Below are 27,511 nucleotides of genomic sequence, written 5' to 3'. Positions count from 1 at the left end.
TTCTGAAAGCCTCAAAAATACCTAACCTCATTCTCTGCCTGAAACAACACCGGGTTCGGTCTGCAACCGGTGATATCCGACAGGAAAACTTTCAATACCAGCTTTGTCTCCACCCCTTTAAAAAACAAACTCAAATTTCCATGTGAATTATCCAGCCGAAGAAAGGCTCTCCCTGTTGTGTCATACATTACGGTTAACTTTGGTCCATATACAGTTTCTCTTTGATTGTTTCTTGTCTGTAAATGAAGCAGCATATTCTGCCACATAGGCCTGCATTATATTTTGGTACACAGCTGTTTTCCTAGATCTTTGTTTTTCCCTATGAGCTGTACTAATTCTGCTTTCTAGATGTTTAAATTGATTGCTGTTTGGTTTGATTGTCTTTGCAGCTTAAGAAGCTTGTATACGTGTACCTGGTGAGGTATGCGGAGGAGCAGCAGGACCTGGCATTACTGTCCATTAGCACCTTCCAGAGGGCACTCAAGGTACTTTTATTCTCTGCCTTTTTCTCTGATGTTACGAACACTGTTTGAGATATGGATGTATATGGGGATGAGATAACATTAAAGCTCTCTATCTCTCTCTCTCTGTGTGCATACATGAGCACTCTTTGCATGAACAAATGCATTATCATGCCCTGTCCTCTAACTCATACCTCCAGAGACTGCTCTCTTTTCTTTCTGTCTCTTGCATGGGTCAGATGTAGGCAGTCTGGTTGCTATTGTTAAAGCTGACACTAACAAGGACTTTGCTGTAATATTATGTATGATATTGTTGTATTTTGTATGTTATATCCAGTAGGATAGTACTGTATTACTGAGTATAAGTATTGTTCTAACCTCTGTCCTAGCAAATGCTCTGAAACTCCTACTGATTAATATATAAAACATTTGTCCACATTAGGGGTACAGTACACACAATAAGCACAATAAATTGCCAATACAGTATATCACAATACTTCCTCTTGTGAGACATTATCGATACACCAGTGCCAAATGTCCACATTTGAGTTTTCGTCACAGATGCACATTTGAGTTCCTATGAGACATATTTGTTCCCTGCATTTAGGTATTTTAACTGGAACTGTTCTGTCATGTTCATGCTGCATTTGCTGTGTAGATTAATACACTGAAAAATTTGATTGGTTCTTGCTTCCTGCTGCCTTCTTTTCCAGGGTATTTCTTCTTCTTCAGTTACAGATATCATGATGTATCATAGCTGATTATATCACGTATCGCTGAATTGCCTGTATCATGATTCCTTCGTTATCGTAGGTAGCATATTATGATGGTGTTACATCTTGAGTTACCCAGTGATTCCCACCCGTAGCCCACATGCCATTTGCTGTGTTAATATGACATGCGGGGGGCTCATCTCTTTCTGACAGGACCCAAACCAGCTTATCCGAGCCAGTGCACTGAGGGTTTTGTCCAGTATCCGTGTCCCCATAATTGTCCCCATAATGATGTTGGCCATCAAAGAGGCTGCAACTGACCTGTCCCCCTATGTCAGGAAGACTTCTGCTCATGCTATCCAGAAGCTCTACAGGTACAGTAATGTGCTATGCTGCCGTATCTGTCTTTGGCAGATATGCTATGATAGGATGTGACACCTGCATTAGATATCACTTGGTAAAGTTTGTACCTCATGGCTACATTGTTCGGTTAGACTGACCTCACCTCATGCTGTTTTTCTGTACTGTACTGGGGGAAGAGCAAACGTTAGCCAGTGCAGGTAGCTGATATAGACCTTTAGCTGATGTAGACCTGCAGTTATGTCGTTGCTAGCAGTTCTGTTTTCTTAGACTGGCAGGGGCACAGGGAAAAGAGAGATGAATATGATATTCATAAGATATCACCTATTTAATAGATGTGACTGCGACCCATACAAATCCTGAAGCTGATACATTCAGTTACAAGTTTGATATAACAGTTAACAGTTCATGGATTTAGACTGAAACAACACTTATAGACTATGTGAGTCACTGGACATCTATTTATTCTGAGCACACAGAATTGACGCTGTTAAATTTGTAAGTCCAGAATGATTTCATTTTATGTGAGTAACTGCCATTCCTACGTGTGATAACTTTGTCTCAACGTTTACTCTTTTGTCTTCAGCCTGGATCCGGAGCAGAAGGAACAGCTGATTGAGGTGATTGAGAAACTGCTGAAAGACAAAAGCACTGTAAGTACAAACAGGCTAGTAAACTGGCTTTTCTGAGTTAGTCCCATCTGTGAGCGTTATGGCCACTGGAGGGCGCCCCAGTCAAGCAAGTCTCTCTGAGCTCTCCCTCCCTCAGCTCATTCAGCAATGCCATGGTTTGTTAACACCCACTTAAACCCACACATCTTCAGATGCTCCTTGTTAAGTGTCCATTTGGAAAGCATTTTCGCACTGATGCTAGTGTCAGCTTAATTTTCTCAAAGGCCAACTTCTTCTCTCTCTCTCTCTCTCTCTCTTTTTTTTTTTTTTTTTTTTAAATCTAAATCGCCCATAAATTAGTTGGATTCTTAAATTCTGTGTTTAAGCCAGCCACAAATACAATACAGGCTACCCATTAGAATAGTCAATAGACACCACATTAATTTGAGGAGGTCACAGAGAATACCATAAAAGGTGTTTAAATGCCAATTTCACATGTGTAGACTCTGGCTATAGAATACAGAGTACATTGTGTTCATATATACCAGTCATGCACAGTTTGTTGTAATTATGTATTCATAGTGTATACCTATCATTATACAAACAAAACAAAGCAGCTTAGGCCAAGGGGGATGGAAAGCCCAGTACCAGATGCATAGCATATTTAGCCCTAGACTCTAACGAAGACAGATGACTTCGCTCCGTTGAAGCCCACATTCTGAGGCTGGGGACAGAGAGAGAGGGCATTATCATCACACAGACCTACAAGCACTATCAGTTGGTGATAAATGGTGAAAAATCTGAACATAGTGGATAGTTAATAGCTATCAAGCAATGCATTTTTATGGTGCCGGGGTTATGCGATCTAGAAGACCTGCAACAATGGATCCCTTTTACCATATATACCAGTGCTAATGCTGTGGAATGATATCAAAATTATAACTACAGCTTGTGCAAGTTAATAATACTGTTGAGATACAGTGGAGCTCTATTTGTGTGAGTCACACAGTGGAGGTTGATTGGTGGAATTAAATATTTGGAATGGGTTAGAAATCCTATTTAATTTCCCCTACTTGTCTTTCAAAATAGTTCTGCATGCGTTCAGATTCTGAAAAACTAGCACGGGCCAGTAAATTTTATTTGTTTTGTGAAAAAGAATTCAATTTTGAGCTAATGTAATACATTAATTGTCTCTTTTGTTCGTTATGACCGGACTGGCATCTTTCAGAAGGTTTTTGATAAACCTGACTCTTCTGTGACAGGCTGCCATACCCGTTCCCGTGTTGCTTTTTCTTTCCAGGCTTAATCAGTGAATTCTACAAGGTAATTGCTGTGCAGTTGGTGTCAGTATATTAAGATGCGGACAAAGGAAACATTTGGTCACTGTTCCAGTCTGTGGCATTGTCCAGGCCTCCCGACATTTACCTTTACAGATGTGCCCATTTGGTTAAATGGCTGTGACACAAGGAGGCCTGCTTATAGGCAGGATGGTTTAAAGAGAAGATGGGAAGGGCTGATGACAGAGACAACATAGGAGTTTGTGCAGCTGTTTTACCGTGATGGATCTATTATCCAGCCATTACAAGATAAATGATCGATCCCTCCCATCCTCCCCCCCTGCACCCTCTGCAAAATTGAAATGAGAACAGAAAGGAGGGGCAGGGGGCGGGGGTACTATGATTAGGGGCTAGGTGAGATGCCCATTAATTTAAGAGAAAAAGGAGGGAGGAGAAAGAGAGCAGGAGAGGAGTGAACGAAGGGAGGCTAGGCCGACCCCACACCGGGCCATCAATCAAAAAGGCGCACGTTGTCTCTGGCGTGATGACCCAGCACTCTCTGCCTCTCTGGCACCCTAATTAGAATTCATAGCAAAATAGATGCAAGGAAACGGTTTGGGCCCTTCATAATTTTATAGGAAATTTATTGTTATTAGAAGAACCATTTGCTTAGTGTGATTTTTCCATTACCGGCTTGTCACGCAGGGTAGATAATATGGTCGTGGAGGGGGAGGAGGTGTATGAACTCCATAGATTGGGGTGTCAGTTTTGTTGATGGTGCATGTAGTTTACCTTGGAGCTGTGTCTAATGGGGGAAGTTGGTAGAGAATGCACAAAGACAGGCAGCAGGATCTACATGCACAGAAACAGTACCGGCTGTAGTAGCTAGAGACGGGAAAAGGCCATAGAAAAATGGCACATACACACCAGAAATACACACCATCAGCTATACATTGTAGTGGACGACTTGACATACATTTACATTTTTCTACAATAGAATATGTTTGCAAAGATATTGATATGAAAACTCGTCGATGCATTGAACATATGTTTGCTCTGACACCACTTTATGCATAATGATTAAAAATGACTTAAATGAAACTTAAAAATGACTGTTTGGCCAACAACACCAGAACCTGCAGAGTGGAGGCTCTGTAGTTCAAATGCTTTTAGCGAGTCTGATTGGATGGATTTCAGTATTCCTAAAGTGAGGGAACCAATCAGGACCAAGTCGTGATATGTCAGGACTGAGTCTGATACACAGAACTTGAATGGAGTAGAATGGCTGTTGAACTGTTTGCTGTGGTCATTTATCTGGTTCAGAATGAAATGGTATTTGTGGTTAGTTTCTACAGTGGCAACACGTATACTCACTTTAACACTGAAAATATGTTGTTTTGATAGTTACCACCAAGTGAAATACAGAAGTAAGCTCGGTGCAACAGCCACAGTGCTTTGAAGTGGCGACGATGCACATAAAAATGGCAGCCCCGACCATCCTGCTATGCTGATTTGAAAAGGAAGTCCAGTTCAGGTTCTGTGTTTAACAGTTTCTTCATTAAACATCCTGTATGAGCAAAAGATTTTTTTTTTTTATCCCTATGATAGGGTGCCATTAAATCCATAAATTTGTACTGTTTCTTTTTCAAGGAAACACTATGCAATAATATAATAATATAATTTTTTTCCCCTTTTTTCAGAAACATGTTGAAATCAGCCAGAGCCACAGCTTTAGAGAAGTGTCATATTAATATTGACTTACCATTACATGTATCTCATCACTGCAATGGTAGCCTATAGATGGACGCAGAAATATGAAACAATACACAAGCATGGTGCACATCCAGGCCACATAAATTGAGATTGTCAGGAAATGAAATTTAAATGTATCTTAGGTTGTATTAGCTGTCATGATGTTAGCCATGTCTACATACAGATATCTGTATATTAAATATTTAACCGTGTTGACAAATGCATATTTAGATATCTTGGCTGTCTGTAGTCTGAAAAAAGTCAGTATGCTAATAGATTTATGAGAGCATGGTGGCATCAAGTTATCTCTACCCCGCAAGGACGCCAATCACCCTGTGTGCATGCATAGTATTTAAATGCGGTGTCATTAGTTGCATGTACATATGACTTCTATTGAGATAATTTGATAACTATAACTTCATGCATCAGTGTGAATCTGGCAAAGTGTACTTATTTGATCATCTGGCAATTTATTTCCCATCATCAATATTAGTTCCTCAAGCTCTGTGAATGTCAGAAAGGCTAATAATCACTTGGGTTGAAGGTCCATAATTCTACAGACAGCAGCTATGCACACACACAGTACACAGACACACACTTGTGCAAGTGCGCATGCACACACAATCAATGCAGGCTCATGGCAGTGCTGATGGGTAAACGCACCGGGTTCTCACAGGGGCCACCAGGGGCCCGTCTGCTTTAATTGGGGAGACCAGATTCTGCTCCCTTTCCTTCTTTTTCACCCTCTGTTCCCCCTCGCCTCCCCACGTTAATGCTGTTTGCATATTAATACACCACCATGTCACTCAATCAGTCAGTCAGTGAGCCAGCAGGCAGCTGGGAGGGAACATGCAACAGCCAAATGAGTTTTTTTTTCTCTCCTACCAATAAAACGCAGTTGATTGCTAGCTCTCCCAGCCGCTGCTTCCTCTTCCTCTTCTCTCTTGTCTCATGAATAGAACATAAAATGTGTTTTTCATCTGAGAAATGCATCAATTAGGGGAAAAATAAGATAAGACTGTGCCCGATGTCTCTTATTGATGGCTGTCTTTCACAAGCTGTGTAAAACTAGTTAGTTCAAACTTTTAAAGAGTGCAATGATTTACCATATGCCTAAGCCTGGACTATTTATAGCCTGAATCTCGTTTATTGCAAACAAAGTTGTAAACTGGCATTATTGCCTTAATTTACTTCATCAAGGGCAATTACAGTGTCTTCTTTTTCAGATCAGGGTCGTGCCCTCTAATGTGTGCTCTGTTGCTCTGGAGAGATGGAGTGTGTAAAAGATACAGTGTTGGTTCATTTTGTCTCCATCAGTTAATCTTGCAATAAGGCATTGATTGACACAGACATACACACTTAAGAGAAATCATAAAGATTGACTTTGCATGATACATTCTTCTTTTTTGCACTTGTACTTTTTTGTACTTTCTTGTAGCTGGTGGCGGGCAGCGTGGTGATGGCCTTTGAGGAAGTGTGTCCAGATCGTATAGATCTGATCCATAAGAACTACCGAAAGCTGTGCAACCTGCTGGTGGATGTGGAGGAGTGGGGCCAGGTGGTCATCATCTCCATGTTGACCCGCTACGCCCGGACACAGTTCACCAGCCCCTGGAAGGAGGTGAGACATTCATTACTGAGGTTCCTCACCAAAAGCATGTCACATGTCACATATCTTTGTGACAAGACATATTTGATGCATTTGTTGCATTTAATCCATTTCTATCTATTCAAATAAACCAAGCTCAAACCTAGAAGCTGCTTGAAACATTAAATCACTTCCTGTCGGCCAGAGATGAAGACCTACCTGACACCACATGTATGCAACAACAAATGTAAACGCTTTCATGGCCTGGGTATTACTTGAATCCCTTGGCAATGGAGAGTAATAAAAACTGACATTTATTTATGTGAAAATTATTAAGGCTTAATACGTTAAAATGTTTTCAATTGGATTTTCCACATTCAAACCCTTAAAATGTTCCAAGTATGTTTTATGTTGTGTTTGAGTCCTAAGTAGGGTTTCGGAGGTCTTTATGTTTTTTCCTTAGTGCAATAATGTCACTTTTTATTGAGAAGTTTCCCTGGTTGCACATATGTATGTTGCTGTTTTTCCACCTCATCATTTCATTTCTCAAGTAATTTTTGTGTGGGTCATATTAGGCTTGAACTGTAGTGCAGTTTGCAATAAAATAATTAAAGTCTTTCTTTTAATATGAAGAAAGCTATAATCGTGTTGCATGTTACCATTTTAAATAACTAGAGGTATTAAAATAATATGATGTAGTGCATGGGTACAATGTGTTTAATGTGTAGTGTGCAAAACCCTGAAAGAGTTTGAGACTCTTTAGCTATTGAACCTAGTTTCTTTAAACTTGACACCTTCTCAGATATCAGGAAAATAAGCCTCATGTTTAGATTGATGGTCAGCTCCTTAACACAGAGGATCATATAATTATCTCATTAGACCTCTCTCTCCATAGGGATCCATTTTTACTGTCAGTTTTTTGTGTGTAGAGGGTAGTAATGCGTCTTCGGCTTGCATGTTTGAAATTAGCTGTTAAAAATACAGCATTGAAAGGATAAAAAGAAAAAAACATTTTTAATAAAATTATAATCAAACACACACACACAAACAAGGCACCTTAGATACTGCATTTGGAAATGCTCCATTTGGCGCATTTTAAAATGCCAAATGGAGCACAGGAAGCTGAGGAAAAACATGAAAGTACCCAAAACTGAAGTTGGGAGGTGTTCCTCGACAACAACGATATGATAAACATTGTGGTATGTGTCAGTTATTGACAGAGAGATGTTAGTTATTCAGTGCATTCGGTTTGGATAAGATATTGTTTGTGTCTCAGGGAGCCACTTTTGACGAGAACAACGAAAAGGCGTTCTATGACTCCGAAGAAGAGAAGAAAGACCAGGTGGAGGCCAAGCCCTACGTTATGGACCCCGACCACAGACTGCTGCTCAGGAACACCAAGCCTCTACTTCAGAGCAGAAACACGGCTGTGAGTTGGCCTGACACTTAAAACACCCACGTATACAATTATCCTCAGGACCTGCACTCTACATGCATGAAGAAAGTGCATTTTAGAGAATAGAATCAACACACAACTCAAATGAAGCTCAAGGAAAAAAATGTGGCAGTGTGGGCAAGTGAAGTATGTGAATTTGTTTGCGTGCTGCTCTTAAACCTTTTGAGAGAGATATAAGCAGCCTTGATCAAGGTGTCTGAGTGTGGGCTCTGCTCACGTCTCACCGCTGTCTCAGAAATCAAGGCTGCATGAAGACTGATGCTGCTACTGCCCTGTGCAGACACACACTCACACTCACACTTGTAGTATGTGCCGATAATGCATTCCACGATACACTTTCGTACACACACATGGTTACATGACAAAAAAAAAAGAGTACACACACATACCTGCTGTAGTGCACCCCCAATACTTGGGAAATAAATAAATAAAAAGAACGGAGTGAGTGCAGATCTCCATCACCCAGGAGTCTCAAGGTCTCTGTCGCTGTGTAGCAGCAGGAGGAAAAATGCTCCCAAATGAAAGTGTTGATTAAAATGTGACATGTAGTGTCTTTACCACAGAAAACTCAGTGACATCCTCCATCTTCATAGATGCCTGAACCATTTCATTCTGACTGCAGCTATGGACATATGTCCTCTTGCTTTCTAAAACGGCATTGAAAAATTACCTTTGGTGTCATGAGTGCCTTTGTAGAGTCCTAAGAAGTACATGACAAAGAGGGTATGCTTTTACAGTACAGCAGGGGCAATAATAATTATGATAATATTTTTTAAATAAATAGTGGTAAAGAAAGAAGAACAGCAGAGTTTGCAAAGTGCTTTACAAAATGTTTCACAAGAAGGCCTAAGAGGAAAGTGGCTTATAGAATTAAAACGTAACATACAACACGAGATTCAAAAGTAGAAAATTCATTACAAAGCTTGTCTACAACGGTTTGTTTCAAACCTAAACTGTACTCAGATATTAGAATGATTTTTTAAAAATGAAGCTGATGGTAAAGTTGAAAGTGTTGTTTTCCTACCGTTTGCAGGTGGTGATGTCTGTAGCTCAGCTCTACTGGCATCTGGCCCCTAAACATGAAGTCAGTGTTGTCACAAAGTCACTGGTTCGACTACTAAGAAGCCACAGGTACAGCACATCTGTGACTATCATGACTTAATTGATGATTATACTTGTGTTTTGATTAATTTACAGTATTTTTGTGTCCATTTTGGTACTGGCAATATTTCAATGTAAAGGTTTTGTCTTTCACAGGGAGGTGCAGTACATAGTGCTTCAGAATATCGCCACAATGTCCATTCAGAGGAAGGTAAGACTCCACCTCCAGACAGGTTTTGGCCTAAATTATATGGAAGATGTTGACTTATATAGATATGAACTGTTTTATGACACCGTGATTTATTTCCAACCAGGGAATGTTTGAACCTTATATGAAGAGTTTCTATGTGAGATCCACAGATGCCACACATATCAAAACACTGAAGGTAACAGACGGTTTCTTTTGCATATAACAAAATACTCTAGCTAAATTGTCATACATGAAGATCCTATGATCTATTTTTTTTTTTTTTTTTTTTTCAGCTTGAGATCTTGACCAACCTGGCCAATGAAGCCAACATCTCAACCATCCTGAGGGAATTTCAGGTATGTTTCTGTTTCTCAATGATTTCATTCTATTATTTTTCAATAGGTAGCTCCAATTCACAGCAAAGAGGTAGCATCCATCTAGATACTCCATACTGTAGGTGCCACAGCTCATGAAGACCTTTAAACACTTCTTTCCAATTTCTACTCATTGCCTTTGTCCTTAACGTGGCGTCACCTTTTTTTCAGACCTATGTAAAGAGTCAGGACAAGGCTTTTGCGGCAGCCACCATTCAGGCCATCGGCAGGTGTGCCACCAACATCTCTGAGGTGACAGACACCTGTCTCAATGGCCTGGTGCTGCTGCTCTCCAACAGAGATGGTAAAATGGGATTTGTTGGTTAATTTGTTTTCTATTCAGTTTCGAAAGGATCCATTCATTGTGAAGAATTTCTGATTACACTGCCTGTCTAGGAGTGGGACAATAAATCGATAATGCAATATATTGTGATACTTCCTCTTGTGATACATTATCGATACACTTGTGCTAAATATCCATATTTGAGTTTTCAACTTCATTTGCACGTGAGTTTCCAGGAGGCATATTTGTTCCCTGCCCTTAGGTATTATAACTGAAACTGTTCTGCCATGTTCATGGTGCAGTGGCTGTGCAGATTAAAACACCGAAAAACACAAGTGAATCATGTAGAAAATGATTTTCCCTTTTCCCAGGTATTTTCTTCAGTTACAGATGTATTACAGATGATTATCTATAGTATATATCAATGGTATATATGTATTGTGGGTAAAATATCACGGAAAAAAGTATCGCCAGTTACCCAATGATTCCCACTTCTCCTGATATTGCATTGTAATAACAACATTAAAAATAATAATAATAATGGTGCTTTAAGGAGTAATTGTTGTAATAACTAGTTGTTGCCTTTCTCCACAGAGACTGTGGTGGCTGAAAGTGTTGTAGTAATCAAGAAGTTGCTCCAGATGCAGCCCACCCAGCACTGTGAGATCATCAAACACATGGCCAAACTCTTCGACAACATCACAGTATGATTCATCAATATGTTTATCATACATCAATTTGGGTTTGATCAACATGGATAGAAATCAGGGCCAGTGCTAAATTAACTGGCTAAAACGTTAATACAACATGTATGTGATAGTATTCCACATAACTGCTGATTTTTCTCTCTGACTTTCAACCAAACTGTCAGGTTTCCATGGCCCGAGCCAGCATCCTGTGGCTGATAGGGGAGTACTGTGAGAGGGTGCCAAAGATCGCGCCTGATGTGCTCCGTAAGATGGCCAAGAGTTTCACAGCAGAGGAGGACATTGTCAAGCTGCAGACGGTCAACCTGGCAGCCAAACTCTACCTGACCAACTCCAAGCAGGTACAAACTAAGACAGATACTAAGGCCTGCAACAAGATAGATTTGCCATATTGGGCTGAACATGGGCCTAATGCGGGGCCAGATTAGTACTACGCATTTTTGACACAGTCTCATTACCATTTACATGGTGAGCATTAGGAAAGTGATAATCAGATTCTTGTTTCCTAAATATAAGCCTATAAATCATTTTTTGAGGTTTCTCAGTTCAGCCATAATACTAATTTACCTAGCAGTAATTGAAGACTCCTACATCTCCGAGCTAAATGCCATGTTTTAGTTATCCAGCTGTGGATGAGAAGGCCTTAATGTAATGGTGCATCTCCTAGCTCTGCTGGGTGTCTGCAGGTCCATTCAGTTAGATGGGGATGATTTTGGCTACTGAGTCGGGTTTATGAGCCCAGTCCCTAAAACGAGCACATCATTACACCTCTCGCTCCCACTAATGCGTCAGGGCTGGCTGCAGAAAGAGAGGTAGGGAGATGTAGATAATGCAGTCGAGGAATAGTGCCATAATGCTATGTAATAATTCTTGCTTTTATGCCTCACTAAATAATATATGTTTGTGTAAGTGCTCCCTCTCACTGTCTTTGTCCCTAACTAAGCAAGGCAGAGGAGACGGTGATAGACAGACCTAAAAAAGCCTAAGGTCTAAGGAAAACATTTGTGTATATAATGGTCGCGATTGTGAAGTAAGGGCAGTCATATTGCCTCTCTGCTTAGTACAGCGCTTGTATTTGTAATTTGTGGCTCAGCTCAGCTTTTAATTGATTCACCGAATTTTCTCAGCATTTGCTAATGCCAGCTTCCCAAAGAACCTCCATAAGCTCCACAGGCCTCATTTCTCCCCAAAACCTCTAATTTAACTTGCACATCTTCTCACTTTTCTTTCCTGTGTGTCCCTCAGACCAAGCTGTTGACTCAGTACATCCTGAATCTCGGCAAATACGACCAGAACTACGATATCAGAGACCGAACACGCTTTATAAGACAGCTGATTGTGCCCAATGAGAAGAGCGGCGCCCTCAGCAAGTATGCCCGACGTATCCTACTGGCCCCCAAACCAGCCCCAGTCCTTGAGTCTGCTTTCAAAGGTACTTCATACATCTGTAATATCACTCTCTCTTGGCTTGTTTCACCACATATTAAATCCTATAAATAACTTGGAATTTAAAGATTGAATATATACTCCTCTGCCGTGTCTGTTTGTTAATCCAGCTTAAGAAATCCTCTGAATTCATATTAACTGGACCGTTTCCCATCTAGTGGTGTTACGTTCAGTCGTATGCAAAGTTGATTCAGGCAATAGTGGTTTTATTATTCTGGTGTGTCTGTCTCTCTGAAGGGCAGTGAGGTCAGACCCCTTTACCTAGGACTAATGAGATGGGTAAATTACTGAGCTAATGCTAACCTTTTTTCAGACGCCGAGAAGGAAAAAAAATCTCTCTCATTTAGCTGTCTCCCCTCTCTCTCTCACTCTCCCCCTTCCCTGACAAAGGGGACAGAAACCGCCTCCTAAAACATTAAAATTCTGAAGCAGTTTGCACCTACTGGATGTTTATGGAACACGTTAACCAACCCTGTCATTCTTAATATTCACAATTTCAGTCCTTTTTTTCCCTTTTTTCTTAGAAAAGCACAGTTTTTAGACCATACCTCCCGAGGCACAGACTGATTACCTTCCTGTATTGACCACTAGGGAAGGAGAAGCTCTGTGTGTGTGGGCACAAGAACACTCACACACATGCACGCACACATTAACACGCACACATTAACACGCACACACACACACACACACACACACACACACACACACACACATTATTACTTGCATGTGTTTGAGAGGGGGAGGAGGATACCTGGACCTTCTGTGTTTAAACAGTGGCATTTACCTACTGGTTCCTTCTTTACAAATGAACTGGGGTGACCTTGAGCCCCCTTTTCCCCCGTAATTTTTCCTCCACTCATTATGATTGCTTTATTTTCATTCCTTTATGTTTTTATCACTTTGCTATTACTGCAGCCCCTCCTTTTTCTACCACTCTCATCTTACTCAACCGAGTGTTTTTTCTTTGATTTTCTCACGCTTTCTCTTTCTCCACTTTCAGATCGAGATCGTTTTCAGCTAGGCACCCTCTCCCACAGTCTCAATATTAAAGCCACTGGATACCTGGAGCTTTCAGACTGGCCAGCTGTTGCCCCCGACCAATCTGTGAGGAACGTGGAGGTCATTGAGCCGGTAGGGAGCCTACCTTCCTTGCTTCTCACTTATTCAGTAGCTGTGGTTCATACGTGCCGTATCGACTCTCAAAACTGTTATTTTACTGTGAGTTATAAAAGTCTCTCCCCCCAACTTGTCTCTGCATTCACTCTGACAGAACGGAGAGTTATGATAGCTACAACTTGTCATTGTGTTGATGTTGTAGTGGTGGGTGGCATTGGAACATCTTCACTTCGTAATATGACAGTATGGTCAAAATAAAGAATATGTAAACCCGTCCTCTGACAGTCAAGGCTTCTGATTTCTCTGTCTTCTGGTTGTGGTCTTGCAGTCAGAGCTATTAATAGCAGCCCTCACATCACAATGCTGTTTCTTCCTGTTGTTTACAATAGAAAGAAATCTACTCTTACATGTTACTCGCTGCACCAAGAAATTATATTTTTAGTACTAAAAGTGACAAGTGCTACAAGTTGAAAATATTTTAAAAATTTAGTAAAAGACTTATTTAATGGTTCAGTGTCAATATCAGGTCCACTTGTTCAGCACTACCAACCTAATAAGGTGCTGGCTTATCAGGTTACCATCAGCTTTTCTCATTGTTGTCCTCCTAAGGGATGGTGATGTCACTAGGGTTGGAACAATAAATTGATAATGCAATATAATTGTGATACTTCCTCTTGTGAGGCATTATTGATACACTTGTGCTGAGTATCGATATTTGAATGTTTGTTCCCTGCCTTTAGGTATTTGAACTGGAACTGTTCTGTCATGTTCATGTTGCAGTTGCTGTGCAGATTAAAACACTGAAAAACATAATAGATTCCTACTTATTGGGAAATTACATTGCCTTTTCCAGGGTATTTTTTCTTCTTCAGTTACAGATATCATGATGCATCAAAACCGATTATCTTACAATATATTACAGAATTGCCTGCATTGTCATGCCATCATTATTTTGGGTAAAATGTCATGGTAGTTTTGTATCACAAGCACCCAGTGATTCCCACCCCTATAGGTGTCACCCAGCATGCTGTAGAAGTACAGTTCAGCAGTGACTGAAAATCATGTGGTGTTAGAGGAGAACGTGGCATCTGGCTGGTTGCATATTTGAACCAAATTTACCATTTGTGGGGAAAATTTTGGTGTGGAATAGCAAAGGCTATTTTTCACTGTAGTCAAAGCAACATTAAACAAGGAGTCGGTCCTCCACAAAGCAACTTAAATGTGCAACGGCTGTAAGATTTTTAATGTAACAGAGATGCAGGACAATTCCCCTATAAGGAGCCAGGCGAATCGATGCCTCATTGATGGCACTGGTGAGCAATGAGTCCTGCATTATTTGATAATCTTCCATGAAGTCTGATCTCCCACCAACACTCTTACCTGGTGTTTTGAAAAGCCATGGTATTCAGCTTCCATTGTTTTCATTTTCCAACCACTGCATGAACAGCTCAGCCTGGTGAATTAGGTCATTCTTATTGTGTGCGATGCTATAATTTGTTGTTTTGTTTGTAAAATTAATATATTAGGAACTAATGGACCGAAACCAAACCAGGAACTGAACTACTAATAATTACAGTACAACCAGGGTGTGATTATTTGACTTTATTGTCATTTTCTTTGTGTAAAACTACGCCAGCTTTGCTCTATATTTGGAAAACTCGATGAGTGCTTGATGATGCCCAGATGATTGAAAAGCTATTTTCTATTTAATTGAAATTATATTTATATATTTACATTTTATTATGAATTACATGCAGTATATATTATGATTAAATGCTATGTTAATATAATTTGTGACATATAATTGATATCATTGCACTAAAATCTAATCATTACAATCAATAATTATATTTTTTTCATCAAATAAAAAGCACACGTAGCTCTGTAAGGAAAAACATCACTCATCGCTCGCTTACTTAGACACTGAAAAATCTGGCTTTCATGGTTTATATTTTTGTTTGTTTCCTTGTTTCCATTTTTTCCCCAGCACGGATAGATGGTTAAATACCTTGTGGCATGGCGTATATCAAAAACTATGATGACATTTGAGAGGGAAATGACAAAGATTGGTTGGAGAATTTGACATGCTTACCTTTATTCCAGTCATGTCAGAAGAGAAACCTCTGAGCCTCATTACAAGTGTCACACTTTATTTTTGTGAAATTAAAAGCGAGGGAAAGTATTGATTGATTTTTTTCATCAGGACCAAGTCAAGTTTTATCATGATGTCAATGTAAACTCTTTCCACTTCTAAATGTACAGTTAACAGAAAATAGCCGTATCTTGTAACTTCTTTGATATTTTTGACAGCAAAGGCAGAAGTGTTAAATAATTATAATGTCAGAAAATACTGCATGCATCAAAGAGATTATACTGTGGCTCTTGACTGTGACACACCTCACTAAATTAATGAGAGTGAAATAATGTCTTGCTGGACATACTGTTAATGACCAGATGCTTTACTGTTGTGTGAGTAATTAGATCTTCAAGTATGACTAATGCAGTCACATTGTTTCTATCATTAAATACGTACCAATAAAACAATTTAAAGGAGTTATAAAAGAAAAGAGTGCCTTTTGAAAGAGGTATTAGTAGTATTAGTAATACTCTTTGCCTAACTGTCCGCTATCGCCGCTGTTCAGGTGAAGGAGTGGGCACCATCAGTCGGAAAGGCCAAGCCACCCAAGCAGGATGACAAGTTCTACTCTGACTCTGGCGAGGATGACCATGAGGAAGAGGAGGGAGAGGAAGGATCTGAAAGCAGCAGTAGTGAAGACAGCAGCAGCAGCAGCAGCGACAGCAGCAGCAGTGAAGGTCTGAGTTTTTGTGTTTGTATATGGGTCGGTTGATTGTCCACAGCTGACATTGAGTATTTCATGTTATGGAAACACTTTACTTTGATAGTCCTCACTACAATCAGCCAGTTGACTGTCATGATTTGTCTCATCGTGTATTCAGCTAAACACCACAGGACAATAATATGCTTGTCAACAGACTTCATCAGCTCTGTATCTTTGTAGAGAAACACATTGCCTAATATGAAATTTGTATCATGAGTTCATTAGCTTACTGTCCTATAGCACAGCACAGCTGATGCTGTTACGGCTGACAACTTTGGCCAGTATATGGGCAAGACCAGAAAAACTGTCATCTCATCTCACTGCGAGGTCATGTCTAGATGGTAACCTTAGGTTTGCAAAACTCTTGCACATTCTGGCACATGCACGCTTAATTGAGCACAGTAGCGCTTCACTCTGACCTAACCGTAACCCTAAACCTGTGAGACTTTTGCAAATCTGGGGCTACCATGTAGCCAGGACCTCGATGTGACTCAGACAAGCAATCACCTCATGGAGACGTTGCCACCTCGATGCCAGTCAGAGCTTATGTTCATGCACGTTCACTACTGCCATGCACACTTGTTTCTCCTTGACCCAAAACCTCCGCCCAGCCTATCATAGTTACTACTAAGTAATTTAATGTACCCTAGCATTCAGAGTAGCTCCTGTACTTCAGCTTAGTTTGCTGTAGCTATGGAATGGCAGAGAAGGGAGTCAGCTTTTCTCCCATAACATCAACATAGGAGCCACGCACACAAGCTTGCATGACAATGAGAAGGACTTGGAGGAGGTAACAGTTTCTGGTGGATGTTGTATAAATTGTTTTAGTTTGAATTTTCAATAAAAGTCCACCCAGTTATTTTAATTGCTTAAACCTTGTTGTGTTAGAGCTGCTTGAAAAAATCAAGCTGACAGTCTGTTGGAGCAGTACTTGTTGACCGTCAGTTGAGACAGTGATGAATTTCCATTGCATTACTGAGAGTCAGCAGCGGACTCTCAAAATTAAGTGGCACAAAGTGTTTGTAAATCATCAGATCAAACATGGACTGTGTTTGGCTTTTCAGAGTCAGGCAGTGAGGATGAGAGTGATGAGAAGAGCAGTGAAGAGTCAGACAAGAGCTCCAGTGAATCAGAATCAGAACAAAAAAAGAAGAAAAAGACCAAGAAGGCGCCACAGAAGAAGGCCAAGCCAACTACTGTTGACAGGTACAGTGAACGCCCCACCCCCCTACCCTGAGTCGTGGAGTCAGAAAGCATAATTTTATCTTCCCTCTGAATTCACTGTGTCTACATGTCACCTGTTTTTCTTTCTCTCAAGAAGGCTTTGCTAATTAGACAGGTGTGTGTTTGTTGGAGGCTCTGTAGCCACAGTCGGCGAACGTGATCAGTGCTTTGCTACATCAATAATCTCAACCTCCATCTGTTCACCTCTCTAGCCATTTTTATGTTCTATGTGACAAGTCTCCCCTAGACATGATGCTTCCCTCTGTTCAGTTGTCTGTCTTTTTTTTCTGTCCCCACACATCTTTTGATGCCTTTACCTTCTGCCAACACTCAACTATTCTCCAACCTGCAAAGCTGCAGTGTGTGTCATGGTTCATGTTCCTCCGTTTGTGTTCACCGCATGAGCTGAGCACAGTATTTGCGGCTAAAAAACAAAACAAAACAAACAAAAAAAAAGTCCATCTCCGATCACCACCAATATTGAGATACATGGAGCTGCGGGTGTGGAGAATCACCGCAGTTTTAGATCAGCAGTTTTAGATGGAGCTGAAAATGGGTCTGAGGCAGACAAATTATTTACAACAGGCCCAGATCCTTACCCTAATTGTAGGTTTCCAATGAATGAAGCCTTAGCCTGACGCTCTAATGATTCCTCTTGTCCTTATCCAGAGTAAAAAAAAAAAAAAAAAAAAACAATCAACAGGACCACTCGATAAAGTTGAGCTGTTTACTTAAACACAGAAACAATTGGTACAGAACACTTATCAATTACCAGAGGTATTAACCCATCCAAACTCAAGCGACGAACGTTAATAAAAGGAAAGGGGTCAAAAAACTGTGGCTGCACTCTCTGCTTGCTAGACTGACTCACTGAGTATTAAAGAACAGCTAACGGTGTGCAGTTCGTAAGAAGCAATGATCATATTCACCTATTCCCAAATATTACAAATGTAATATAAATCCGCTTTTATGCATTTCAAATTATCTACAGATATCTAAGTGCAATCAATCAAAGAACGTATTGCATTATTGCAAATATGAGCTGTAAATACATCTACCTGTATATACTGCAAATATTGTTTTCGATACAAAATCATATAAATTATTGTTGTTTTACATATGAATCTAAATTATTGCATGCCAGTGAGTGAAACATCAGTACCCTGCATTTTGGCTCCTGCACCGTTTAACCTGAGTAAACCCATGCCTAAACTCAACCATCTTTAATCAGTTTTAAAAAGCGCTGATCTAAAACTGTGATTTGGCTAGAACTGTACACTGTAAGTGTGGGGGCCCCAGTGCCTCCAGATCGATACTGTTACCCATCAAATTTCAGCTACTCGTTACCTACTATGTTATCTTGCTAATAAACAAACAAACAAACAGACATTGGTGATGGAACAACATTGCCTCTAACCCATACCCCTTTATTGCACTGTACATATACATGCTCAGCTATCTGACCCCACACACACACACAAACACACACACACGCACAGACTGGCAGAGCTGTTAGAATATCGTTAGTGTGAGTTCCATTAACAAGCTAATCAAGGGGAATTTTCCTCCAGTAGCGTAACCCACATTTACATGGCTAATGGATAATGACTTTTGATTGGTCATTTAGCAGCCTGGTGTTACCAATGAATGAGATTTGAGTCATTACTACTGAATATGCTCACGCACACTCTCTTACACACTGGCAAATTTAGTTTCTTATACACTCTACTTCATTTGCTCATGAACACACAAACTCACACAGAATGTACCTGATTTTGCTGTGTGACAGGCCGCCGGCTGACCCTGTTCCCTCCATTAGAGAGTATAATTAGAGCAACTCACCCCAGTGCTCTCTCACTCTCTCTCTCTCTCTCTCTCTCACACACACACACACACACACACACACACACACACAGTAATTAGAGCAGCTCACCCCAGTGCTTCCACAACAAACACAGCATAATGCCCTCATTATGGCCCAGTCATTTCAGGCAGGGCCTAATCAGGCCCACAGTGATTTATATCGCTTTTTCCTGTTCGCAGCAAATGAAATCTGTAGGCCAAATTAATACTGGCTTTTCATCATCGCCCAAGTTAAAAAGCCAGTTACCGTCACAATTCTCCTCATTAATTTAACAGCTGAAAATCCCAGGCAGGCGGAGTAAACACTCATTATAGGGACAAATTGAAGAGAGACAGAGCAAGTGAAAGGGAGAGGAGAGAGATGGAAAAAATCTTTTGAGTGAATGCAACGTTGAATTAACTTCACAAACAAAAACATATTGATCTTTGTTGTTCTGGCTGGGGCAAGTTCAAGTTTTCAGTTTGTGGAGCAAAGAAAAAAAAATAGATATTTCTAAGTTTGCTTTGACTGTGGTTCCCAGTCTCTTTGTTCAAACTATATTTACTTGAATACTGTGCATGTTTGTGTTTATGATACAATAAAAGCAGGAGGTGTTAGATTAAGAGCACACACTGTCCTTAATCAGGGTTCAAGTTTCACTTGAAGTGGTGATCGAGCAGCATAAATGAGCAGTGTTGTGGTTGTCCGATGTAAATTCCAGTGCTTGTTCTGATCCCTTGTCTTGTGTCCCTGTTTGTTTCAGTGACTCTGATGAAAATGGTAATGGTCCTGTCGCCCGAACCAGCAGCTCATCAGCAGAGAGCTCTTCTGAGTCAGAGTCAGAGTCTGAAGACGATTCTGATTCAGATTCACAGCAGAGGAACAGAGGCAGCAAGTCCAAACCCAAGGTGATGTCAGCGTTTAGTCAGTGGTGGTAAACTGGGTGAAGCTGGTTGAGTAGATTTTAGTAGCTGTTAGATATGGCCAAAAACAAATACTTTATCTTTGACAAAATACCTTGATAGTGATACTGTGATGATACTGTAGAGATGAGTATTGGTGGTTTTATATGATTTTCCCACACACAAATTTTTTGATAAACAGTCCTTAGTAATGTGGATATGATGACCAAGCAGGTGAAGGCAAACAGAACAGAACAGCTACCAGTCTGATGAGCTCAGAAAAATAAATTACATCCCTTTATTTTAGTGCTTTAAAACCTGGAAATCACACTTCACAATCCCGTAGGATATCTAATCTCATATCACAATTAGGGCTGTCCCAAATGCTTTGAAGCTCCATCCAATGTCATGATATTTGAATGGCAAAATTAGTATTTTAATATTTGTATATATACACATTCATTTTTCATTTTTAACCCCACCTCTCATCTCATCTATTGCAAAACTACACAACAGATCTTCCTTAGCGTCCTGGATGGTGGCTAGCACCTGCACACCATGGTGTTTCCGGTTTAACAGCATCATAATGGGCAGGTGGCAGGTTTAGTGTGTCCTGTATATGTAATAATTGTATGTAATATAATAATATGTAATAATTACTGCTAAAGCTTTGAAGCCCAAGAAAAGGTAGTCAGGATAGCCCTAATCACAATGTTGATATAAAATCGATGTGTCAGTATTATTATTGTGAAGCTGAGGAGTGTAATGTGTATAAAATACAGACACTACTGGCAGAATCATTATGCATTGTGTAGCTTCACTTCTAATGTAATATATTCTTGCTAGTATACGTATATTATCCCATACTGTGACTACATGCCAAAGGTTAAAAAACACCGTGCCTTCTCTTTATGTAAAATAAAAATAATAGTCATATTTTGCTCACCGAACAAGCACTTAAGCCTTACTCTAGACTGATGTCAAAAATGAACTGATTAATTTTTTTGTCAGTATTCTTTTCCCCCTAATATTCCCAAATTGAGTAAGTGCCATTAACCCTATATCATTTGGTTTTAGATATTCTGTTGTGACTGATGAGGATAATCTTTTTCTCTGCCAGTTTGATGTAATATGCCCGGCTTTGTCAGAGGCAGCTGAGAGCTCCAAGAGACTGGAGCGCTCTAACGCTAAAACAGGATTTATATTGAGCTTCGCAACTGTCAGCAGCACAGTGCATACATATAGTGTGTCATTAATAATGTCACCAAAATGTTGATTTGGAACAGGGATTAAGCATTTAACAGTAAACCCACATCAAACCTGTTTAACCATTCAGAGTGAGGCATTCACCCAGGACGTCTTACCACAGGTTAATGTCAGCTGAGGAGATAGATCACATTTAAAGATGATGTTAAGCTTGTTTTATGTCTGTAAAACATGATATCACTGCAGACTAGATAGGGCAGAAACTCTACTGCCATTGGTCCTCCTCTGTTCGTTTCTGTTAAGTATTAACACCATGTACTCCCTATGAGTTGTTCCCCAGTACACGTGCTTAGAGCTTAGAAATCAAATTTTATACTGTGGGATATGATTTGGTTTGCCTGTTTTCAGTTTCTTCTTTCCTCTTCAAATCTCAGTCGCTTTCACTCACCCCTATTTCAACCATCACCATCTCTTTTACTCACCTGTTCTTCGCATCACACTGTTTTCACCCTCCCTTCCCCTTTCTGCACTATGAAATTCTCATTTCATACACTTTGTCATTTGGGCATGGCCCATGAATTATGCATCTTTCTGTCTTTCTCTCTCTCTCTCTCTCTCTCTCTCTCTCTCTCTCTCTCTCTCTCTCTCTCCCTCTTCCTGCCTCTCTTTCTTGCTCTCCCACACCTCCATTTACTAACAAGGTTTCCGTCTCTATTACCACCACCAAGCGTCAATCAGAGAAGATCTGATAAGATACGGCCTCTAACTTCATTGTTTGTTTTCACTCTCATTCCTCTTCTGCCTCTCCTATCCTGTTTTTTCCCTCCCTGTTTGCTCAGCTTGGAGTAAGCAGAGTGGAATTTTATGGTTCTTTATGTGACGTGAATGAAGCCTTGGTTGGTTAGGAGGGTGTGGAGAAAGGGGCGATAGAAGTGCTCGTAGGTTTAAATGCGTTTTTATTGGGCCTGTTGTGGTGTTGGCAAGAGACGTGTGTCAGAATTCCCACAAGTCAACACCTGACAAGCTCGCCTTAGTTGCAGGAGGTGGTGTGTATCGGTTGTGACATGTCACTGTGCATGACTGGTCAATGCAAATTCCAGAGATGTTGCAGATGCATGTGGAGCATCTATTTTTGGGATGGATGTGTCATGTCTTGAGAGACATTGTCAGTGAAAGTGAAACATTTTACCCACCAAATAACATACTCATGTAATTTCAATACTCTGTTTCAGTTGTCAGGTTTCTCTCTTGTCCCCTTCTCTCTTACTCTCTCTTCTCATGTTAGTTGCCCGCTCCTTTTATGTTGCTGATTGTCATGTTGCTGTTTTTGTTTTTCAGGTGGAAGTGAAGGCCAAGAAGGAAGTATCTCTGCTGGATCTAGATGACTGTGAGTGTGGCTGCTCTTTACTATCGTAAATTACTTGTTTGATACAACTGAGTATCAGTATTTAATAACTTTTGCAATTTTGTAATAATTGTAGCCCTTTACATCAGAGTGGGTCATGTATGCACTTCATTTTTTTTCATATGATGTTTTGGCATCTGGATTAGGGATGGGTATCACTGGGTAAATCGCAATAGGATACTATCACAATAGTTTACCCATGATAACAATGTTATCATGATGAAAGCAATACGTGATGTATTTTAAGATAATCAGATTTGATACATCACAATATTTGTAACTAAAGAAGTAAAAATACCCTGGAAAAGACAAAATAATTTTCCTGCATTTAAATTTCCAAAGGCAGGAACAAATATGCCTCATAGGAACTTAAGTTGAAAACTCAAATATCGACACTCGGCACAAGTGTATTGAAAATGTCTCACAAGAGGAAATATCACAATTATATTGCATTATCAATTTGTTGTTCCACCCCTAATCTGATTTTTTGTACACTATATTATGTGCATTATGCCAATTCTGTTTTACTCAATTGGAATCAGAAAGGGAATTTTGAATTTAATTATTTTGAGTCACTTTTTCACCTGATTTATCACATAATATGTGGTATATTTATTAGTCTACCCAGGTGCTAGGAAGCAGGTTGTATTTTAAGCTCAGTTTATACATTTTCAAGCAGTTCTATATAAGATTGTAAAGCATTGAATCACAAATCGTATCTTGACCCATATATCGTGACGTGTAATCTATTGTGACATCCTTGCCAATATCCAGGCCTGGCTTCTGCATTGATTAATTCATTTATCAGTCAAAGGATGGGGAGCCTGCTTTTAGCCAGGATCAGGGTTCCCACGGGTCATGGAATTTCTGGAAAGCGATTGGTTTTTGAAAAGTCTATTCCAAACAGGGAATGTGAGGGAATGTAATACATTTCTGGGACAATATTTGCCAGCCTCAATTTAAGAAAACAGGAAGTAGTTAGTTACCAAATGTAAACTAAAGACCTCTGGAGGTGAAGTGCATTTAAGATTTTAGCCAAGGAGGAAAAAACACAAAAACATTAACATTGTTGTCATTGAGAGACACAGAAAAGACAATTTTACATCTGACATTGGGAACCATGTAGGTTAATAAGCTTTAAGTGCTTGTTCTCCGCTTTGTGTGTCCTTTGCACCATTCAGTTTCTCCCGCACCCTTGAAGGCACCAAAGTCTTCCATCCTCTCTCCCAGCTTGCTGTCTGACCTGGAAGGCCTTTCTCTCTCCACCGTCTCTTCCACCATGCAGGTTAGTGTGTGTGTGTCTGCATCAGAGACACACAGGATGACATTTCCTCCTTCAGTGTGTGTTGAGAGTCTATTGTTCTCCTCTGTCTGCCTCTGACAGAACAGCAGAGCAGCATATGAGATGGTGAAATGAGCCTCTCTCCCCAGTGGAACATTTCTGCTCCAGGGGGGTAGCTATTGACCTTTTCTACCTCCTTATATTTATAACCAGCCGGGATGGGACAACTGCTCCCCTTGTTTCCTGTATCTTTTATGGTGCCTCTTTCTCACCCTCACTGTCTTTTTCTCTTTCACACCCTTGAAATCTCTGTCTCTGTGCCTCATCTATACGTCCACCCCCTGTGTGATCTCTCTCTCTCTCTCTCTCTCTCTCTCTCTCTCTCTCTCTCTCTCTCTCTCTCTCTCTCTCTCTCTCTCTCTCTCTCTCGCTATTTCTTCTCCCTCCTCTTCTCTGTCACTTTCCATCTCTCTCTGTCAGATGTTTTGTCCCTTGTGTCTCTGTAGTGTGTATATCTGATGGTTGACCTTTCCTAGTGTGACGGCTCCTTTCTCTCCTCAGTATGTGTGAGTGGGTCTGTATGTCTGTGTATTTTGTCTTGTCTCCCCCCTGGGAGGAAAATGTCCAGACCATTCTTCCTGCTGTTGCTGTGTCTATTTTCTGTCTCAAAGCCAGGTCTTTAGTAACTCTGCTATTTTAGAGATACAAAATCGAAAAATGATATGAATCTCTTGCATCTTATGAATCTTTTTGCAGAGTACTTGAACATGATTTATTGTATGCTTCCTTATTGGTGCTATCATCGGTTGCCTTAGCATGCTTGCTGTGCTCGCAGAGTGGCAGTGATGGTGCATTGCAACAATACTTTCTTAACTGTAAAATCAAACCTTGCACATCTGATAAAACAATTGTATGAGTGGCAATTGTTTGATTTTTTTTTTTCTCCTGCCAATATCAGGGAAGCAAGCACTTGGAGTTTGCAACAAGGCAAGTTTGCGCATTTACCAGACTGTTAATGTTTTCCTGGGGAAAACTTTTCCAAGCGTTAAATGGAGCCTCTGGAGTCTCAGTTCTCTAATACAAAACAACTAAAATTCAACATTGTTAGCTTGAGAATACAAATTATGTTATTTGCAGATAGAAGTGTTTCAGGCATGCTCAGCAGCGCGCTCACAGTGCACTTAAGGTTGATTTCATCGATATTCTAAATGATGCTAAATACTTCATACTGGTAGAAAACTTTAATTTGTATATGAAGTGTGTATGTCAACAGTTTATTTACTGTCCTGTTCCTCTGAATATGTACTCACTGCACAAGCCTTGAGTTTGCTCTTCACCAGCTGTCTGAGCAGCCTCTCTGCTGTCCCTGCGCTGCTGTTGTGCTTTGCTTTGTGAGTAGTAGCTCTATGTTCTGGCTCTGCCCATCAGTCCTGCCTGCCTGTCTGTCAGTCAGTATGATTGACAGATGCTCTCCGGCCGGTGTTTATGCAGTGTGGGCCTTGTTAGTCGGTCTCTCCTCCTCAGGTGAAGGCCAGGGAGTAATAGAGAATAGAAATGCAGATTAGAACAGGGAACTTTTTGCACATCAACATCTGATTTAGAGTCAATTCTATGCATAAATACACGATGGGCATCGGGATTCATAGACAAGGGTAAATAACCTCACACCTTTATTCACACATGCACCCCTCCCCTCAGTTTCTGAGACATGCAGGCACACGCTCGCATATAAGAACAGCAGACTTTGCACGCACGCACACACACACACACACACACACACACACACACACACACACACATACACACACACACACACATTGGCCCCAGTGTCATTTCTATTTCTCAGCAATCCGCCCACAGAGGCAGTGAGTCTGTCTCAGCTGAGCGCTCGGGCCCTTTTAGAGAATTACTGCATGGTTATCAAAGGCATTTAGATTAACCCTGGTCACTGTCTTTGACCCCCCTCCTCTTTTCTCTCCTCCTCCTCTTCTCTCTCCTCTCCCCAGCTTCTGCATGCTACCGCTCTCTCTAATAACATTTTGACATTAGGATCTCTCACAAATGCCTCTTAAATCCCCACCCCCACCCCACCCAAACCCCTTCCGACCGCTGTCCGTGTGCACGGTGGGGTGGCTGAGGCTGATAACTTTTCATTCATAATTAGCAGTCAGCGAATAGGGCTGCGTTGGGGGGAAATTGAACTGTCAGCGGCAGGGCGCAGGGCGTTTGACCCCATCACGCCCAGAGGGGGCCATCATAATTTGTTCATTTGGTGCCCATCAGGCGGGCGCCAGCTCACCCCCTCCTCCCTCTTCTCCCTCCTCACCCCTCTGACCTCCCCCGTAGTGGGTGCTCTAGGTTCACGTCTAATTATGAATCAGCAGAAGGACTCTCAGCGCCACGAATATAGCAGCCCCTGCCCTCCAAACCTCCTGCTGCCACTCAAACTGGGGAGATTGCCTCTTAAATAGGAATAAATGCCCACACGGAAATAGCTAGTCAGTGTGATAGCCTATGCAGTCGATCTAAGCTGTGTGGGAGCATGGGAAATGTTTGTGTTTTGTGTATTAACACAGCTGTTGCAGCATATATTTTTTTTGTAATAATTTCTTTTTGTAACATTATATGAGAACTGGTTTGTGAGGGTGTATGTATTTATGTATGTGCGCATGTAAAGATCAAATCGCCAGAATCCTTAATATTCTCTTCTCGTAAAACTTCCCGACGCCTTTTGTCAATCCCCTTTGTCTCTTTCCAAGGTGACGAGAGGTCATGCTGGTGATCCCCCATGTCCTGATTGTTGTGTTTCTGATTGCTGTTTCTGTGTCTGGAAATGTCAGCTTGTTTCCTCTGTAGATGGGATTGTGTCTGAATAATCACAGAGCAGATATTCTTGGTGTTTTTGTGTTTGTGTGTGTGTGTGTGTGTGTGTGTGTGTGTGTGTGTGTGTGTGTGTGTGTGTATTGCAACAAATGAGACTTGGTATGGCATGTGTTTCACGAAGCCACCTAGCGACTTGATCATTTATCCTATCTAGACGCTTAAGCTTCGTGGGCAAATTAAATTCTTAATTGCAGATTTGATGTCATTTTTTGTCTGTGTTCACAAATAATTGAAAATATAAGGAACTGTTTTCCTAATTTTCTACACTGTATTGGGTCTTCAAATTCAGGACATCCACCAAAATAATTGTTGTTAACTTGTGTGATAGAAAGCATTTGAGCTCGGTTTTTTCATAAATCCAATGATTTGCTTTTGCCAATGAATAGATGGATAGTGCTGACACATATTTACAACAGAAACTGAAGAGTTTGTGTCTGATTCTTGTTGAAAATTGAGCTTTTGCAAACCTTTTCTTTGTTATACCTCAAGCA

At 40.6% G+C, this 27,511-nt stretch overlaps 1 protein-coding gene across 1 annotated transcript in view; it reads left to right on the top strand.

Moving 5' to 3' along the window:
* The window catches only part of ap3b1a (adaptor related protein complex 3 subunit beta 1a), a 61,523-nt gene that overhangs the window by 12,592 nt on the left and 21,420 nt on the right, over positions 1-27,511 (top strand). Inside the window, exons 4-22 of the mRNA XM_030065720.1 lie at positions 390-485; positions 1,388-1,548; positions 2,121-2,187; positions 6,613-6,795; positions 8,039-8,191; positions 9,252-9,349; positions 9,476-9,530; positions 9,634-9,705; positions 9,803-9,865; positions 10,055-10,187; positions 10,761-10,870; positions 11,038-11,214; positions 12,119-12,305; positions 13,320-13,450; positions 16,078-16,249; positions 17,340-17,481; positions 20,106-20,250; positions 22,789-22,837; positions 24,037-24,140. Of these exons, the coding sequence (XP_029921580.1) occupies positions 390-485; positions 1,388-1,548; positions 2,121-2,187; positions 6,613-6,795; positions 8,039-8,191; positions 9,252-9,349; positions 9,476-9,530; positions 9,634-9,705; positions 9,803-9,865; positions 10,055-10,187; positions 10,761-10,870; positions 11,038-11,214; positions 12,119-12,305; positions 13,320-13,450; positions 16,078-16,249; positions 17,340-17,481; positions 20,106-20,250; positions 22,789-22,837; positions 24,037-24,140 (2,298 nt within the window). The remainder of the gene's footprint in view (positions 1-389; positions 486-1,387; positions 1,549-2,120; positions 2,188-6,612; positions 6,796-8,038; positions 8,192-9,251; positions 9,350-9,475; positions 9,531-9,633; positions 9,706-9,802; positions 9,866-10,054; positions 10,188-10,760; positions 10,871-11,037; positions 11,215-12,118; positions 12,306-13,319; positions 13,451-16,077; positions 16,250-17,339; positions 17,482-20,105; positions 20,251-22,788; positions 22,838-24,036; positions 24,141-27,511) is intronic.

This window comes from Myripristis murdjan, chromosome 12 (genome assembly GCF_902150065.1).
Source record: "Myripristis murdjan chromosome 12, fMyrMur1.1, whole genome shotgun sequence".
In the NCBI taxonomy this organism is placed as follows: Eukaryota; Metazoa; Chordata; class Actinopteri; order Holocentriformes; family Holocentridae; genus Myripristis; species Myripristis murdjan.
This window is presented reverse-complemented; position numbering and strand designations above follow the sequence as displayed.